Here is a 20,642-nt window from a genome sequence, read left to right as displayed (position 1 = left end):
CGCCATATATCCACTAATGAAATGCCCAAAGGCGCTCTGACATAAGTAAAAAACTCACAAATTTTTTTTTAACTCCGATATAAAAAAAAAGAAACACGAACAGCAAAATAAAACGTGGACAAAACAATAAAAAGCGTACAACATTGGCTAGATTAAAATCCATAGACGTGTTTAAAAAGATGGGTCTTAAGCAATCGTTTTAAAATTATCCAGGGAAGTGCACTGTTTGATGGCAATCGGCAGGTCATTCCATAATTTCGGTACAGCGTAGCTAAATGCGCGGTTACCAAATGAAGTGGTTGAAACTCTCGGTAACTTCAACATGCAACTATTCTCAGAGCGACCGGTCGGTATTTGGAAAGAGATCACACATGTAAGGTGGTGCACTATTGTGAATTATGCGAAATGTATGCAACAAAATCTTGAACTCAACGCGCTTGTGACCGGCAACCAGTGGAGCTCGCGAAGGACAGGAGTGATATGATTAAATTCCTGGTTTTGGTGATGAGGCGGGCAGCGGCATTCTGAACAAGTTGTAGCTTATTCATCCTGTTTTGAGAGATTCCATAGAGGAGACTATTACAATGATCTAGTCTCGATGTAACAAAAGCGTGGACTAGGTGTTTAGTTATGTCCATTGTCAGATACTTGCGAATGTAACTGATGTTCCTGATATGAAAAAATGCAGATTTGCACACAGCATTGACATGGCCATCCATACTCATTGAGTTATCAAATTTAGCCCCTAGATTTCTTGCAGAAGCAGTTGGTATGATGGTACAGTTGTCTATTTCTAATGACTTTGATTCATGGTCCAGTTTTGAGAGATTCTGACGAGAACCGAAGAGCAGTACTTCCGTCTTATCGGAGTTCAGTTTCAATAAATTTGTGGTCATCCAGTGACGAATGTCTTCTATGGCATTTTCCATTATGTTGATGCTTGAATCGATGCTGGTTATTTTGAAACATAAATAGAGTTGTGTGTCATCGGCGTACAGATGAAAGTGTACATGGCGTCGCCTGATGAGATCGCCAAGAGGAGAAGTGTAGACTGTAAACAAGAGAGGTCCGAGAACAGAGCCTTGGGGAACACCGTAATGCAATGACTGTGCTGTAGAGAAAGATTGGTTTATCTGGACTATTTGTTTTCGGTCAGACAGGTACGATCGAAACCAGGATAATGCAGTGCCATCAATACCAATGGAATTTGATAATCGAGATAGGAGAATATCATGGTCTATTGTATCGAATGCTGCCGAAAGGTCTAAGAGTACAAGCATCACTACTTTCTAAATGGATTCCTAGGACAGCAAGCCCAGACATGAACCTACTGGGCACTTACCTTGACCCTGTCCCTAACAATAAGCCTAACTGGCGGGTGGAAAATGTCAATGGAATAGGAGTTCACTGTTGTGCTACCCGTAATAGACCCAGTAAATTTATTTTGTAAGTAGAACCTATTCAAAATTTTTGCAAGTGATAGCAAACATAAAACGTTGTGGAACGATAATTGCCCATTACAAACGTAATAAATCACAGTCTTAGTAGTAGTAAAAAGTGTATTAAAAATTGAATTATATATGAAAATGTGAAAACTAGCATATTTCCAAAGTCACGTGTTGGCTACGGTCATTTTAATTCTGATCATAAGTGCTATTTCTGTGCCCGCCGAAAAGTCCACAATGGTGTTGTCCGTTCATCGCATCGCGGTATCTCGTGAGAATTTGTAATAAATAATATGGGGTACGTACCGCACAGTTGATGCGTATCCGGGTTTGTCTTACAGTGCAATATCTTTGTATGAGTCAACTCTTGGTATTATGTTCATGGAGAATGCATGTGAAATATAATTTGGTGTGAACTTTTTACAGTGTTTCATACCTCAAAAATATACATTTTACTTATAGGACTAAGGATGTGACGACCATTTAATTTCTCTATTTTTTTATAGAAAAACGTTTATGCAATAGCAGTTGAAACTCTGCCAATAATTCCAAAAAAGTTCTTCTAATGGATTTTAATTATTGAGGAAAATATTGACGTCTGTAATGACGGTATAATGTCCCTACATTTTCTAATGAAGTTTATTTGAAGTGTCTAGCCTGCTACTTCACTTACAATCCACTGGAATATTCGGCAGGACCCTGGTTTATACTTTTTCACCCGATTCTAATTCATAGTTATGCAACATGGCATTAATTAACTCTCCATTAGGCGGCATAAGTGTAGATGTCTCACATCTTCTTCGGTATCACCACAGTAACCGAGGTTTATTACAGTACCTTTCGGACATCCGAGGACATTATGTCTGTAATGATTTAACCCTAAAAGTGACATATAACACACGTGCTCGTTCTTTTACCTATGTACATTTAGCATGCGTCTGTGTGTATCAAATACGCAACCTTTACAGTAAGTAATTAACGCATGTGCTAATTCTTCTACCAAGCATGAAATCAGCGCAAGCGGAAAATCCAAGCGTAACTCATTTTGCATATTAATATTTGGCAGATATTTGATTTAATTCACATATTTTCTTACTGTAAAATTTTGGATACTATTCTCTGGCACCTCTTGTCGAAAGGATGCCGTTACTTGTTAAAAATTCCCATTCTACTTCGTATTGAAACAAATTAAAATGACGGTAACAAACATAAAGAGTTTTCTTTCTTTCCACTTACACATAAGGATGCCTATTCAATCACAAGAACAGTTTTATCGAAAAGAAAGGAATGGGTCTAGTTGAATCGTGTTCATGGAACGATTTCTTTTTTCGCAAAAGTGACAGTTCTTTTGCGATTGCTACCCCAGAGTCTTTCGCGAAGATAACACTATGTATACCCATGAAGTTCCTATAAATTCAAATTGCCCGACGTAAACCCTAATCTGTCCACATGGTCGCCATTATAACTCCTTTGCAGATAACCCTATAAGTTTCATTTGAATGCTTGCCATAGTCTCTGGTAAAAAGGCAGCTTACATACTTCGGATTGTTAGATAATATTGTGGTTCATTAAATTTCACTATTACCTAATCACACTCCAATTTTTCACGTTAAAGACAAGACAGTGAAGACGCCTTTCAGTAAATTACTGTATTGTCTTCATTAATTCAAAGATCTCTTTATTTCAAATGCAGTCTTTACTTCTTGATTTAACACTAATCACCTTTTTTGCAGAGTGAAGTCACTTTGCTTCGGTTCGAAAGTAATAATCCAGTAGAAAATAATCCGATCTACAGACTTGAGATGAGGTTACGACCAGCTGTCGGACATGTTATATTCAGACAGATTATGGTAGAATGCGCCTCGGGGACAGATATTCGGACTCTCAAACTTTTACAATCGTTTTCCGATCTACCACTTCTGGGGGCTAATCGTAAAGCTCTTTGTGTAAGAAAAAAGTTCACTGTCTTAGTTTTTCCGAAACCGAAACTATTAATTTTCTCGACAGAGTTAACACGGGAAAGGCGGCCATTTTGAATTCCAAATATCGGTAATTTGTTTCCCTGCCACCGAACTTTGCACGATGACCCCATACTTTTATTCTTGATTTTGAAAGAGAAGGGCTGAAAGTTTCATCGGAGAAAGTTTGAGCAAAAGTTTAAATCTTTCACTTTCGAAGCGCATACTACTTTAAGCAGAATTTGTACATTGTGCGATCATGTATTTTGTCTGATATTTTTGGATATTGTTCAGTAAAATCTGACTAACCTCTCGCCTATTTGGATTTAAGTCAGTTTTTGCTGAATTATCATTGAGAAAAAGTCGATCAAATAAAGGTGAAAAATTCAAAAACTGCTTACTATTATATCGGTCGTTGACTACAGTAAATCTACTTTTACAATAAAATTTACATCAGTTTTAATAACCTTACAATGATAAACAACTCTGCAAAACCTTAATCAGCAAAACACAAAATAGATGAGCTGCTATTACTGGCAATTTTCATGTAATTTTCTAGTCAGCTTGTCAACTGAGACTGTACAAGTGTGACTGAATTGATATTGCTTACATTCTTTTCTGGACTAGAATTCGATAGCAAACAACTGCAGTACATTTTACACGTATAGATGCTGTGGTAAAAAAACTAAATAGTAAGTGATTCGACATGCTTTGTACAATATAGAACTTGCAGTTACCATGGGAAACAATAATAGTTAAAACAATCATCAAAAGTCACAGCTACTATAGCCCTTTTACGACATTCACTTGGTTTGTCTTGCTAAAGTTCCAAAACGGTAGCCGTTCGCGCAGTAAAGTAACATTTGCAATGAAGGCCTGATAATCAAGTTGCTTCATGAAGACGGCGAAAATGCGACAGTTTGCCAATAACGAGGAAATTCTTGCTGATCCAGGCGAGGTATACGGCGGGTCGAAACTTTCATATTTCCAGTCTTGTGAACAACAGTTAAAGTATCATATTTGTGATTTTATAAGTATTAAAAGGCCAATGTTGGTATCAGACTGTCTAACCAGAAATTTACTTAATACAATACAATTTCAATGGAAAACAAAAGGCTATCGCACCTCCATAATCTTCTTACAGACTAGACCACAAAAGCAAAATGATCCATCTGTGGCAAGTTGTCCGCGCAATTCAGATATGCGTTCTTTAAATAGTCGAGTTAGAGCCCTGTAGAGTAATTTTTATCGCTTCTAGCTGCTGTAATATATTTGTTTGCCACCCCTACTCTTTACTTAATCACGTGACACTCGGGTCAGGGACGTCTTCTTGGTGTCACGTAATTAGGTCATGGAGCTGACTTTTGGACGTCCAAAGGCGACAGTACAAGTCTCATAAGCAAACTCGACAGAGTCAGACAAAGATTTGGATATTATGATTGGCAAAGAAAATGGAAGTGGAAGGAGTGACCATGACGACGACGACTAAAGAGGTTGGTATCGCTGGCTCGTTGTCCGTTCAAATCAGAGTTGTGTCTAGTATAGTAGTATGTGTATGGTAGTTTTAGAGATATACAGTACTTAAATTTATTGTTTCGGAATATGTTATTGTTGGAAAGATATCAACAACTTGTTACATGTGTACCTATTTTTCACTCCGTCAGTGAACTTATCGCATTACATTCCGGGTCAGGATGTTGCCTTGAAAGTCACGTGATAAGGTGAGGGATCAGAACTCCATCTTGTGTACGTCTTTTGTGGTGCGTCTAAGGTGACCTCAGCAAACTCGACAGAGCAAGACAGAAATTGTAATACTATGTCAGACAAACAAAGTGAAAGGAGCGACCGTGACGACGACGACGACAGAGGTTGGTATCGCTGGCTCGGCGTCCTCGCTGCCCATTTTTGCTGCTGGTTTGTGTTTGGTCTTTACCAGTCCATAGGACCGCTCTTCGTCGCTGTACAGCAACACTTTGAGGCCAGCTCTGTAAGAACGTCATGGATTCTTTCAACGACGTTGTGTTTTCAACTTGGTCTAGGTAATAACAAATCTACTTTCTGAAGACTGTTTTGGTTCCTTGGTGTTTCTTTAAGTTTGTTTACCATATGTTTTTTGTAAAGATGCTCCAACGCAAAGATCAGAAAAGCTTAATTTTATGTTGAACACATTTTTCCTGACTTAGTCGAATCTTTTCAGAAAAAACTCACAACTTTGTTCTACTAACAGCAGCCATATTACAAACATTGAATGATCTTGTAAGGGACTGGTCATTTTCTTCAGCCTGGGGGCGGTGGATTCATGGGAGAAGTCACCCTGTTTTTGATTTCGGTGATGGGGGATCACCATGGTTTTAAAATGTCCAAGAAGGGGGTCAGTATGTTTTTGAATTTCGACACGGGCACATACTTACTTAAAATGCATAGTACCAGCCACAAATTCCATCATTCAGTTGCATTTGTGTACACTGTGTGTGTTTTTACATACCTTTTGGAAATTTAGTAAGACGCATTATACTGATGTAGTTTACATACTCTGGCCTTATTCATTGACCTGTACCTTTTTTCGTGCGTCTATTTGTTTGTTTCTCTGTTGTCTGATCCTCGCCATAAATGTAGTCGCGACTCAATTGGAAAATGTAAAAACCAAATTTTGGCCGGCCATCGCAGAGTTTTAGTCTCTCTAAGACGCTTAAACCAGGATCCAGCAGTCTCCTCTTTTCTGAAATACGGAAAGGCGCTTTTCGTTTTACACATGACTGTCGATGTATTCAGTTCTTGAGCTACGCTCAGATCTTTCCACGAAGAATTGGACAATGTATGATTTGTCGCCAATTGTACAATTGATGATGCATGCTGACGAGTTTATTTTAGCAAAAAATATACACTTGTTTCTCAGTCTAGGTCTCGTGCAAAAGTGATGTGGCGAATCGTTTATTTATTTTATCCTTTCGGTTTTTATTTCCCGATATAATTCTGCTACAAACATAAACATGACAATATTTATGTGAATTGAGTAAATATGTCACGCTCCGAGAACCTACATCGTCTCAGTGGCACGGGAGCGGAATGACTTAACTGCTCGTATCTGTATAATCGATGCCCACTAGGATGTAAAATTGAAAACCTAATCGAGCCACGGTTTTTCGTCGAACAGGGCGCATATTGAAGTTGGTGTAAAAACGACACGATTATACCGAGCATACGATCCTCAACGCCCCTCGATTGCCATAAAACTCTTTAAAATGGACTATTTCGTAAGACTAAAACTTTTGCTCAAACTTTCATAAATAAAACTTTCAATCATTCTCTTACCAAATCAACAATAAAAATCATGGGGTGGGCGTCACCGTGCAAAGTTTTGAACTCACGAAATAAATTACCCAAAATTTTGCGATATTTGAAATTCAAAATGGCCGCCATCCCTGAGTTAACTCTATAGGGGAAAATTAAATTTTGGATTTTCGAAAAACAAAGACGGTGAAAGTTTTTCTTTCTCGAAGAGCTTTAAAGGTATACAGCCACCTGTAATATAAATATGACCATATATGGTCAAAGGGGCGTTCCTTGGTATTCAAAATGCCAATGTGAGGGCACTGTTTTTAAAAAGCGGCCACCCGCTTAAAATCTGTGATTGGTTAGATTTTCTTTTTCCATGGTAACTGTGGAAAAATTGGAACAGGTGCTAGTGTACCTTTAAAGTGAGGCATCACAAGTGGTAGCTCAGAAAAGAATTGTAGGAAATTGAGAGTCTGAATATCTGTCCCCGAGGCGCGTTCTACCTTAAATGTCACGTATGAATCACAGTCATGCCGTGCGCAAATCATCCCATTTATCTCGAGAGATCTACGGGCTCCGCTGAAATGTTCACTGAATCAGACAAGGCCTCTGTGGGAAAAAGAACTTTCAATTTTCACAAAATTAAGCTGGTGATACTTATGTACTTCATAAGTTTCAAACTTAGCTGCCACAAGCGCTAGGTCAAAGAGAATATTGTAAAAGTTGGAGATTTCAAACATCTATCCCCAAGGCCCATTCAATCTTAAATCATACTTGTGTAGAAAGTAAGGAAGATCTTAATATAGCTCTACCACCATAGTTTTTTACTCCGGTAACCTACAATGCTTTGTATATACGTATACTGTCAGTATGTAAGAATCGGGTTAATCGATGCTAAGAGAACAATTTATGCAAACGACTGTGACTGAACACCACCTTTTATGCAGAGGTGTGTCAAATGACACTGTGACCACGTTGTGGTCATAGCCCCTCCAGACCTTTAGAGGGACGTCGATATATTCCTCCACATCTCACGCCCAGGGGTCGATGCTGTTGACATTGAACATCTGCCGTACATGTGGCGGTTACTCCAATAATAATAATAATAAATAAATAAATATAATATATATATATATATATATATATATATATATATATATATATATATTATATATATACATATATATATATATATATATATAAATATATATATATATATATATATATATATATATATATATATATATATACTACAATAAATATGAGAACACATCAAGTATGTTTGGTACCTATTACTCGAGTTTCACGCATACACGCGATCGTCAGATAGGTAGATTATAAAATCTACCTATCTGACGATCGCGTGTATGCGTGAAACTCGAGTAATAGGTACCAAACATACTTGATGTGTTCTCATATTTATTGTTATATTGATCTGCATCCCTGCATCGAGCACTTTACCCCTCTGAGAAGATACAAACATATATATATATATATATATATATATATATATATATATATATATATATATATATTATATATATATATATATATATATATATAATATATATATGTATATATATAATTATATATATATATATATATATATATATATATAGGTATATTTTAAACATGCAGTCATTCTGTGTTTTAATGAACTTGGATTTCAAAGTGTCAATTTTAAAGTTTGAATAAAGTATTTTGAATGAGCTGTGAAATGTATTCCACACTTTCTATGCATAACCAGGTGTCCAGAACTGTTGCACATAAATGTATGTCGGTCATTAATATCAAGGAGAGAACAGCAGTAAATCAAAAACTTTGACGAGTGTTAAGACTTTCCAGAAATTCAAGTACATCTGAGAAGTCATAGAGAGCTATTTTCATAAGTTGGAGCAAAATCTGATATGCGCAGTATTTGAGAGGACCTTTTCTTTTAACATTGAAACCATGAAAGCATAGCTAATAATGACAAAAACTGCCTTTTGTTAACTATTTTAGTCATGAAAATAAGCACCTTTTTACAAAAAACTTGTGGCACAAAGGAAAATGTTTGCATCAAAGAGGACGAAAATATCTTGTCATATTTCTATTTCGAAAGTATGTCACTGTATCAAATATATTGTGAAATATTATCGTGTGTCGCTTTCTTATATTGAATTCTCATAGAAAACAGTGAAAGGTATGAGAAATTTGTCATGCTTTCCATATGAAATGCAAATTTCATAATGATCAGGACACTTTGCAAAACAGACTTTCATTTTGAAGCATCGAGATATTTCTGATATATATGTCTGATATATTGAAGTACCACGCACAAACGGTGCACCGAAACATATAGAACATAAAGATATCATATATATATATATATATATATATATATATATATATATATATATATATATATATATATATATATATATATATATATATATATTGATATATTTATATATATATATATATACGTATACGTATATATTGATATATTGATATATTGAACATAAAGATATCATATATGTATATATGTATATATGTATAAATATATATATATATATATATATATATATATATATATATATATATATATATATATATATATATATATATATATATATATATATATATATATATATTAAAGTCACACGCCCGAAGGGCGGGTTGAAAAATATGTCTGATTATTAAAGATACGCGCCCAAAGGTCGCGCTGAAAAATATAACTGAATGATGAAATTCGTACCAATGCCTTTGTGGCAAGTATGAATCCCTGTCGAAATTCAAAAACACACTCACCCCTATCATGGCCAATTCAAAAACAGGGTGACACCCCCCCCCCCCCGTGAATCCACCACCCCCCCCGGCCAAAGAAACTGACCAGTCCCTAAAGGTCACATGGACATTTGTCATAGATCTTAGACTCGTTCCAGAGTCTACGAGTGTCTGTTGATCATTAGAAGGCGTACCTATCTTGTCAACGATATATCAATCAGGTGCAGTCTTGCATTCCACTTTCTTACACAAAGAAAGATTCAACTGTTGCTTTGTGTTATTAGTTTTCACGACCAACATGATGGCAAATCAAAATCTAATTTGGACGGTCAGAAATGTAAGATGACGGCGACTGTGCTGTCGACTAGCTACAAACGCGATCATTTGTCTTTCAGTGACCCCAACCAGACTCGTTCTTTTGATCTGTAGTGTTCTTGCAGTTTAAGGCAATACTCTCCACGAAAGTGAAAGATTTAAACTATCAGTCAGACCTCTCTCAAAGCAACTTTTAGCCGTTCTCTTTAAAAATTAAGATTAAAAACTAGGGTTCACCGAGCAAATTGTTGTACCAGAGAAACAGATTACACAATATTACTTACCACTTGCAATTCAAATTAGCCGCCATGCCTATCTTACCTCTTTATGCGAAATATAAATTTTCGATTTTCACAAAAAACAGTGAAAATTTAATTTTCTAAAAGTCTTCAAAATTACCCTACACAAGTGAAGTATTGTAAAAATTAGATAGTATGAATATCTGTCTCAGAGGCGCGTTAACCCTTCTATGGGTGATTATGGCTTTGCTGTAGTCATGGTTAAAGCTCATGCAGAGACCAAGGTCACGACCACTGATCTTTGCAGGCCACCACACATTGATTCGCCTTATAACTCGCTATATTTACCCTAGAGGTAACACAATGTACACCAGCTCCCTTCTTTCAATAATCTACTTGTGTCATGTCCTATGAGTAATCATCCATTCGCATAGCTGTATCTCAACGTCACGATCCTGCCATTTCAGTTTCTACCACGCTCAAGCTCCCATCGTAAAACTCCCAACCACCCTCCACCATAAAAAAGCAAAAAACAAAAACATAACATCGCTGCAGGGTAGCAGCTCACGAATAAAGAGAACTGTAACTTCTTTCATATGTGGACAACTAAAAACTCAATAAAGTTTCATGGGTTTACTGTCATGGGCCCTAGTGGGTGCCCGGTAGCATGCTGCCCGATGTGCTGTTGGAGGCCTCCCTTTAAAAGGACGCGAAGCTATGGCGGCGTTCATCGTGTAAGTGGACACCAAACAGGCAAAAGCGGGCACACGCTCCAGAAAATGCCACTTGTTAGTTTTCCCCGGCCGCAAAAACGCAAACATACTGCCAGCCGGTCAGCGCGAAGTTGCTGCCGATCGAACTCTGTGGTTATATTCAAAGTCTAACGCGACTGGAAGACAATTTTTTAGGAAATTCGAGCATTTGTGGTGGGGAATCAATGACCGTTGGCGATTTGAACCGACGGTCAATCAAACGCTTGTATAAACTCTAAACTCCGTTTGCAGGATTAGCAAAAGGTGACAAAAGGTTGAGATCAGTTTGTGTAATTAATGTTATAGAAATCAAACATCGTACTGGCCAAGTGTTTGACTGGGAGGAGAACTCCACTAATGCGAGAACCTGGGATTGAAAAGTGCGGCTTTAAGGGACCCTATGCACCTTCCAGGCCGCTATGACACCTAGACTTCCACGGTGTGGCAGTTAGTGCACCACCTGGTGACATGCTGCCCTCGCCTAAGGCTATTCAAATCTGTGAGAGGCCTCAGGGATAAGGCAGTGACGACATTTTGATATGTCGCAGCCCCTGGTTTTCGGCCAAACCTTTATTTCCGTGTCTTTTCTTCGCATTAATGGAGTGAATAACACGATTCTGTTTTTATTTAGGTCCTATAGTCAACATACCCGTTGAACGGCTTGGACATCGTCCAACAGTCATGATTGGAGCTGTTTTATCTTCTCTTGGATTCTTTCTGAGTTCGTTTGCGCCAAGTATTGAGTTTCTCTATCTCAGTATGGGAGTTTTCGTTGGTAGGTATTGCTCGATCCACTACCGTGACAGAGCGGGTCCCTTTCTTGAAATCAAATTAAAGGGACCGTAGTTTTTAACTTTGTTGATATTTAAGTGGTTGTTCTGTAATTACATTTACATCCCTATTCTTCGCTCTAAAGTATGTTGATATACAAAGTAAACACAATGTGTTGTGTAGGATACATAATGTTATTGTTGGCAAATTATTATACTTCGTACCATAATTAATGCAGCTACACAGACACACAGACACACACACGCACGAACGCACGCACACAGACACAAAACAAACACACACAAGCTGTATTTGGTACCAAGAATGTCATGATTTAAGAACTAGAAGATGAAAGTGCATTTCAGAGACAGAACAAGTATCTTGTGAAAAGGGGTAAAGCTTATGGTTTTGAAGGGTTAATATGATTGAATGTATTTTGGAATAGCTTCCCGGGAATAGTGTTAGACTTTCTTATGCAAACTTTGGCAGGGGACAAGTTTCAACATCATAGCATCTACGTTCTTCAGTTTTGTACAAAAATACAAGAGTTGTTTAAGTATAAAAAGGGTAAGCATGAAACTATGCAATCAAAATGTTACTTGCGATTTCGAGGCAATTGTATAGATTTTAGAATTGCGATTTGATCTTAACTATATGATGTAGTTCCAATTTTAAGGTCCGAATCTTTGGCTTTTTAGTAAAATACAATATGTTACTTTTTAGCTACTATAGACTTTAGTCTATAGAAGCTATTGGGATGGGTATCCGTCCGGCGTCCGTCGTCAGTCTGTATGTATGTATGTATCTATGTCCGTTTGTGAGGCGTCCGTCCACTCAAATATCTTGAGAACCGCAGTACTTACTGATTTGATATTTGTTGTGTAGATGCAAAATATGATTATGAGAAACTACGTATTTTAATTTTTTGATATTGTTGAAAATATGCAAATTAGCGCTAAAAAGACGTTTTTGGTAAAAAATCTTCTTCGTCATAACCGCTGGTCAGACAGCTTTGATATTTGGTATACAGGTCCCTAGGGATGACCAAACTTGGATTTCTTCAAATTGTGATGAAATATGCAAATCTGTATTTTTAAGGAATTTTTTTATCATTTTTGGTCAAAAATTTATTTCATCAAAACCGCTCGTCTGACAGCTTTGATATTTGGTATACAGGTTCACACAGATAAACTAAATATGATATATCAAATATATGATGAAATATGCAATTTTGTGTTTTTGGTGCAATTTTTGCCATTTTTGGTCAAAAAATGTGGTTCTCAAAAACTACTTGTCTGATGCCTTTGACATTTGGTATACAGGTTCCTAGGAGTTCTCTTAGTGTGATATAGTGAAATTTGATTAAATCTTCAATTTTTGTATTTTTAGGTCAATTTCTGCCGGGTTTTTTTTGTCAAGATATTTGTTTCTGAAAAGTTACTCATGTGATAGCTTTGATATTTGATATACAGGTTCCTAGGCTTTATCTCAGTCTTAATATATTGAAATTATGATGAAATCATCAATTTTGTATTTTTTCAGCTAATTTTGCCATTTTTGGTTAGGCCATCGTGAAATCAGCTATCAAAGATATCAACCTTCTTCATCAATACATGTGTCACAAAAGGTTATTCTCTATATAATACAGCAGAGCTCTGTCGACTTTTGGGTCGCTTGTTTTTTCAAAACCTCTGGTCAGACAGCTTTAAGACTTGGTTAATAAGTCCCTAGGATGACCTTAGTGAGATAATTTCATACAGTCAGGAAATACTTAATTTTGTATTTATGTCTCTAGTAGCTTCAGGGACACTGGCCCTATGTTTAAACATTGGGATCGTTATATGATATCAAAATTTAACATTTGCTGCACTGTGTTGTTTGCAAAACGTAAACATGAAAACAGGTAGCCATTTGAACATGTTAGCTGACTTTGCTTCTAATAGTTTGGAAAATTTATGGAAAAAATGTTCTCTCTCTCTCTCTCTCTCTCTCTCTCTCTCTCTCTCTCTCTCTCTCTCTCTCTCTCTCTCAGGATTTGGCTATTGTCTCATCATTAGCCCATCGCTAGGTATTGTCGCACTATATGTGAAAAGACGTTACGTCCTAGCTAACGCCCTCGCAGTGAGTGGCTCTGGGCTTGGTATATTTGTATTTACACCACTATGGGATGCATTCATCGATGGCTACGGATGGAGGGGGGCTTTCATCCTGTTTTCATCCATAAATGCGCAGTTGGGCGTCTGCGCAGCGCTCTACAGACCAAAGACAAAAGCCAAGACTAAGCTTGGAACTACAGGAACCGACCAAGATACAAATGAAAATGAAAGTGACTCACCAGGCCGACACGGTTACACGGAATCTAATTCTCCGCAAAATAAGAAGATGCTCTGTGGAATCTGCGATCTGTCACTCCTCTCTCGTAATCCAGTATTCCTAGTGTACGCATTCGCAGTTTTCCTTGGCAGTGGAATGGCTTGTATGGCTTTGCCAGCATTTTTGTTTGTCAGAGCGGAGTCCAAAGAGCTCAGTTCAAGTCGGAATTTATCCTTTCTGATATCCATATATGGCGCTGTCGGTATCTTGGGCAGGCTTTCATCTGTTCCAATATTTCACGTCATGCCAAACCTCACCAGTGTGCGATTGTACGGCCTGGCGCTCTTTTTCGCTGGAGTGATCAGCTTCTTCAGCGTGTTTGCAAATTCGTACGCACTTTATGGCATAGTTACTGCAATCCTTGGGATCTTCGTCGGACTTACTTTTACCTTAATATCCCAAGTTGTCAAGGATCTATTCGGCCCGTCACTTGTTACAGCGGGTATGACCATAACCACTCCGTTTATGGCCATTGGAGGCATACTGGGTCCGACATTTGCAGGTAAGTCATACCAGTGTATGATTGACCGTGGTGAGAGACGGGGTCCATGATTACATACCGGCAGGACACACACAATAAAGTTTGAACACACTGCGTCCTAGAAAGGGTGAAATATAAGGCTAAAATAAAACTATCACATTAGAGGTGGCCTCAGAAATCTTGAACAAACCTAACCCAGTTTTGTAAGCAAGGGAGAAAGCTTTTGGTAACTGATTTTGTTAGGGCTGGCATTTTGGTTCAGTGGACCTCTCGATCGTTTGGTCAATGGGAAAAGATATAATGACTTTATTTGCGAGCATTGAGACAGAGAAAGGAGCACTGATAGGAAGGAGAGTGTTGGGAGTTGTAGTGGGTAGTACACTAGGTACACTTGTCTTCAATACACACATGCCTTACTAATAAATGAAGGTTGCGTCGAACGGATCACGTGATAGATTTCAAGAAAGGAGAAAAACCGTCATATAATCTCAGGAATGTTTCCCAGGATTCAGAAGCCGAACAACCTTACACAGACAAAAATACTGGAATGAATAGAATTCCATACCCAATCGGGTAACATTATATCTCAGATCATTAGTATGTGCAATATTTTACATATCGTACCCTATACTTCCGAAAATTGTCTCTCGGAAACGCATTTGATGTTGGAAACCCCATAATTGCAGCAATCAACTCCGTTAATTCATATTCTCAAAAAATAAAGTTCCCATTCATCCACTTCAAACTCTGTTTGAAACTTGTTCTCATCGATACTCAAGTTATATTCTCAACGGTGTTGTTCTTTGAATATGTAAATTATTACTTGGTCTGAGACTTTGGGGAGTATGTGTCAGACTGTAGCGAGTGGCGAGTTTGAGACATTTCATATCAACCGATTGGAGTATTGGATTCCAGACAGACACTTTCTGAGTGTGCATTTTCCGAGTAATTGAATGCATGGTGTATGTCTTATTCTCACAGTTTTTCTCTCAAGTATAGCTAGGGGGGGGGCGAACTTTTCTTCAACTAAATGATGTGAAATAGAGGTTGGAAACCATTGCCTGTAGAGGAAACCCGAAAACATTGCTGGTAATTCTTATTCAATGAAAAAATTAGATCATAGCACTTCATTTAATTACACATTTTATCATCTATCCATGCCAACATTGCTCCATCCTGGTGACTTTACTGTAAAATGTCAGCCATCACATTTTGCAATAAATACTGAAGTATGCATGTTAAACGTTATCATTTTCGGAGTGATCAAAAACTACATTTGCAACATTCAAGTAAACAAACCAAATAGTTATACCTCTCTGCCTATGATGGGATATTTTGGGTACCAAAATACATGAATATCTAAGATGTGTATTCTGTTGTTGATCAGTCTTTTTCTATCGTGTTCATTGAGATATGGATGAATCGTTGACCTCGGTGTTTCTTCAGGTCAAAGGTATAGTTTATGCATTAGGCCTGCTTACATACAAATTTCCATGTATAAGAGGGTGTCGGATCACAGAGGCCAATAAAACATCCATATCATATATGATAAATCGGTTATTACCAAACATCGCCTTCATTTTGTGTCATGTCAACATTCATGTAATTTGTGCTGACACTAGTTTTCTTGTGCATGCATGATGCCAAAGAAATGACACACGTGCTGATACACAAGGGAACGGGTGATGGCACGAAACCTAAAAAAGGGGAATTTCTGTAGCTTAACTTTCGCTCCTGTTCCAGCTATGCTGTATTGCGAATATAGCACGGTTGTTTTCATGTATGCACCACCGTTTGCGCCATCGAATTACAGGAATGATATCATAGGTAATAAGGTCTAATTAAATCAAGTTTTTTGAAAGTCCAAATATTTTATTTCTCTCCATAGAGATAAAACAAGAATAGCCACCATTGTTAATTTCAAATACCAGTAAATCTTAGGTAATTTGTTACCTAGTATAAAAATGTGCACGGTGACTCCTGATTTTTATTTTTTATTTTCAAAGAGTGGTTTAAAGTTGCCTTGTGGCAAGTTCAGCAGCAGTACCAAAATTTCAGTTTCGAGGCACCAACTACCCACTATCACACATATGCTTTCTCTATGTTCTTTCTAATCACAGGGCTGATATACGATTTGACGGGCAACTACGACAACACGTTTTACTACTTCGGTGCCTGCTTGGTCACTGCCGGCTCATCGTTGGTAATCATGGAGTCATATTTTAACAAACGTCGAAGAAAGTCAGAGCAGTCGGAAGACGAGCCCAATTATTCAGAGAAAGGGGTCGAGATGATTTCCCGTGGAACAAGCACGGATTTTGACATACTGGAAGATGTACAGTAAGCTTGGAAACACAGAAAACTAAGTTACGGCATCGTGCCAAGTGCAGTAACGGGTCACTCGTTGTAAATATCTGTTTGGAAGATGGGAGTTAAGTTATATAGAATGGAAGGTGAGGACTAGTGTATTTAACAGAATCATATCTGTACTAAGAAGAAATATTTTAAACGAACGGGAACATTTGGTCCGTGTTGAGTGAGATTCAACAATGCCTTACAAGGTACTAAATAGGGAAATGTTTGAAGACACCAAGAAATGAAACAAAAAACGCCGTATTTACGCCATGTTGCGAGTTTCAGAATTTAGACGGATTGATGTTGAATTATAATGTTTCTTTGTAAATAAGTTGATAATCCCATATCTTCATTATTGGTAATTAACTAGAAACACATACTACATGATAAGTAAATGTATAAAAATGAGAAATTTCAGGTGGAAAGGAATATATTTCACTTACCACCATCGCTAAGCATGTTTCGAAGGGTATCGTTGTACATCGTTGGTCTTGAGGATATCACAAACGTTTGCAGTGACCCATCTGGCAACTCACACGAAAGTTCTTCTTGCAAGAGAAATGCAATCAATGACAGATTTCTCCTCATAATCGTGAACTTCATTGTCAACAGCAAAAGACAAGGATCTCACATTTCCGAACACTGACTTGAACTGTCAATCCAAGGTTAAACATAATTTGCGTAGTGTGACGTAATGCAGTTCATTGGATTAATGTTCACAAAGCAGAATAATATTGCTTTTTTGACCTAACTATCATGCCTTGTGTATATATCCGAGTAAGGAATTAATACGTCTATGTTTACAAGGCATTACGTACAATTCATTTGTCATTTGAGGGTGAAAAGTTTGCAAACCGGTTTTTCTCATGTTTGAACTTTGCACAGGTAAGTAGACGCTTGCTCATCTCTGATATTGATTTGAAACATGGTTTTAAGTATATTTGGATAGTTTGGGATTAGAGGTGATGATTGGATTTCATGTCGCTTATTTTTAATTCCCTGTATTTAAGCGGGATCAAATGCTAGACATTTGCATGAAAATGATAATTAAATAGCTAATGTAACGTTGTCTTTAAAGTGCTACAGGTATTCTTAACAAGCTTGAGCAACACCTTTGATCCATTTCATCCATTATCATGAAAAAGTTCATTTACTGTAACATTATAAAAGCAACATGCTCTTCTTGAACTTTATATGAATTAATAAAATAAAGTTGTGTGAATTTCGACGAATTATTCATGTAGATGACAATTTAACACAAATAAACGAGTCACTGAGATTGGTGCCTTTGGTATCCATATCGGACATGGATAAAATAATTAAGGTTTCTGGAGAAGAACTACAGCTTGAAATTTGTCCAGACTGTAGCAAGTAAAGGGGTACCATAGACCACCGTTTTCTAATGAATGTAGCTTATGAAAAAGAAGGTTATCGTCATTGACGGTGTCATTTTAGCGAAATCACCAAATCTGTAGCATGGGTATTAGGGGCAACCAATGCAAGATTGTCTCCTACGTTCTATTCTATGCATCATCCGACAGACAGACCTGGCTGCAGTTGATTCGACTTCAACAAAACTAGCTGATTGTTTAAAAGCAACATCATAAACTTCAGTGATATAGATATCAACGTACGGTAATCCATTGTCAACATATATCCAAACGATCATTTACTCAAACATTATCAAAACCTCTCGATAAGCATCCTGCTACACCCAAACTAGATTAGATAAGTTCCTTTTCTATAGTAAACATAACCTGATATTAATTTTAAAAAATCACGTTTCAATACATGTTGCATTTATCTGTAAATTGGCATTGCCCCCCTTTTATTGCCATGAGTTTGTGATTTCATTAAAAGTGTTATAATCAACGTCACAAGCACCGTTCATCTTGTATAATTAAACTTAGAGTACTTTAGTAGAGATTATTAAGATGTCGTTAGAATGTTGTAAGATATGAAGCCTACGCTACATGTTCGACGCAACCCTAGCATATACCTTCTCGTTGCCATTTTAACCCCTTTGCAGAAAATTTATTCGGTTGATTTAAATGCCTGTTATAGTCTTGTGACAAAGGCACCTTACATACTCCGGACAAGTAGATAATAATTTTTTTCATTGGATTTTACTATTAAATGACGACACTCATTTTTCCTGTCTTAAGACAAGACAGTGAAAATAAATATTATTGATCAGTAGACGCCTAACAATGAATTACTTTATAGCCTTCATTAATTCAAAGGTCTCTCTATTTCAAATACAGTGTGTACTTGTTGACAGACCACTTATCACCCTTTTACAGGGAAGACACTTTACTTTGGTTTCCAAGGCAACCAGGGGGAAATCTACTTATCGACTGCCTTGAGATAAGGCGTCTACAAGCTGTCACCCCATGTTATATTCTGACATATTATCTTCGAACCATTAATTTGTGTGTTTTTGTATTGTGTCGATTAAATATTTGGGAATTTTCAGTCAAAACTGACCAATCCGCTCATCCAATTTGGTTTCTTGCTCATTTCAGACAGAATATCATCAAATGAAGGGGGCAATACCGCTCTGCTGGTACATTGGCCGTTGACTGAACTTAAAACTTTGTTCTAGGTCAACTTTCTGTTTAATCGAATTTTAATAAATCTAACTCAGCAAACACCAAATGAGAGAAACGAACAAGAGAGAGTGTTACTGGCAATTTTCATAACAGCCAAACCCCATACAATGTCATTAGGGCCATTCGACCACAAAAACCGTTATTTCTAGTCAGGTTTAAATTTAGTTCAGTCGAGAAGGTCACAAAAGTGGAATTCTAAACCATTAAGATTTGCAATGTCACACTACGAGAGATGGCAACCGCTCTTGTAACCTTATAAAGGACAAGTATCGCTTCCTGAGAGCGATCACTCGATATCGAAAGTACGACAAGGAAAACGGGGTAATGAGACCTTAATAGAATCCTGCAAAAGAAAATTTATGACGAATGACATTAGCAGTCAAACTATAAAACGATAAAATCTTAATTAATTTTTATGACTTGTCGGCTCATTACTGTTTTTAAAGAGGTCGTTTTCCCTTTCATGCTCATTAGGTAACGAAATATCTTAATCCCCTTTAAAAAGGACAAGAGTAACATCGGCGGAGCTTGATACCAGGTTATGCTGGGTGTCGACTGGCAAAATCCAGATAGGGTGCAAAACTGCAAAAGGTGTCATGTTTTTCTCACACAGCACAGAGGGGCGTCAATTGATTTTCAAAAATGTCCATTCTGTCAAACAAAGCCTTTTTCGTGTTCCAGGGTACAAATATATTCCGGGGAAATAAAGGTAATTCTCCACGTGTTTTCATTCTTTGATTTCAACAGACTATGATCTGAAGTCATGAACATATATTTTCTATCTTACTGACATCTTCTCTTGGCAAGTATAGAGGTGTATCTTATAGTGATTTTACCAGCAAAGTCAAGGTGACAGGGTCTTGATATGTTTCGGCCGAAGCTAAATATCAAGAAGGTCTCAATTTTGAATCTTAAAAGTTCATACTATCCTGTGTGACAGCTGAACTATTGAATGTCCAGCTGCTGCTTCCAGCAAAGAGAAGATGACAGGATTTTGACATGTTTCGGCCGAAGCCGATGTCAAAGAATACCTCACACGTGAACGTGTAGGAGTTCATATTGTTCTGTCTTACAGCCGTAGTACAGATGTCAAGCTGTTATTTAAAAAGATGCATGAAAGCTATTTTGGTTGGAGAATACAAACAAAAAGTATCATTGGTTTTAATTTTCATCTTAAATTGGTATTTTATATTGAAAAACGATGAACAGAATATATATCATGAAAAATATAATTTGGCGTGGTAATTTTCTTTTTATTCATATGTAATACTTTTTAAATGAGTTGTGGTTTCAGGTTTA

The 20,642-nt window shown here is 37.2% G+C and overlaps 1 protein-coding gene across 1 annotated transcript; it reads left to right on the top strand.

Moving 5' to 3' along the window:
• The first annotated feature begins 4,695 nt into the window (after positions 1–4,695).
• Positions 4,696–18,655, top strand: LOC139133469 (monocarboxylate transporter 13-like). Its single transcript, XM_070700080.1, has 5 exons — positions 4,696–4,896; positions 5,068–5,442; positions 11,383–11,526; positions 13,555–14,397; positions 16,497–18,655. Exons 2-5 carry the CDS (start codon positions 5,220–5,222, stop codon positions 16,718–16,720), a joined length of 1,434 nt encoding a protein of 477 aa, XP_070556181.1. The 5' UTR covers positions 4,696–4,896; positions 5,068–5,219; the 3' UTR covers positions 16,721–18,655.
• Positions 18,656–20,642: the final 1,987 nt, after the last annotated feature.

This window comes from Ptychodera flava, chromosome 5 (assembly GCF_041260155.1).
Source record: "Ptychodera flava strain L36383 chromosome 5, AS_Pfla_20210202, whole genome shotgun sequence".
Classification (NCBI taxonomy): Eukaryota; Metazoa; Hemichordata; class Enteropneusta; family Ptychoderidae; genus Ptychodera; species Ptychodera flava.
Note: the sequence above shows the minus strand (reverse complement) of the source record. Positions and strands in the feature narration are given on the sequence as shown.

Bases quoted from the DNA above. Each gene is read 5' to 3' on its own strand.
- LOC139133469 (XM_070700080.1), top strand. From the start codon at position 5,220: ATGTCAGACAAACAAAGTGAAAGGAGCGACCGTGACGACGACGACGAC. The intron at 5,443-11,382 runs GTAATAACAAAT...GTTTTTATTTAG, and splicing joins GTGTTTTCAACTTGGTCTAG to GTCCTATAGTCAACATACCC. The intron at 11,527-13,554 runs GTAGGTATTGCT...TCTCTCTCTCAG, and splicing joins CAGTATGGGAGTTTTCGTTG to GATTTGGCTATTGTCTCATC.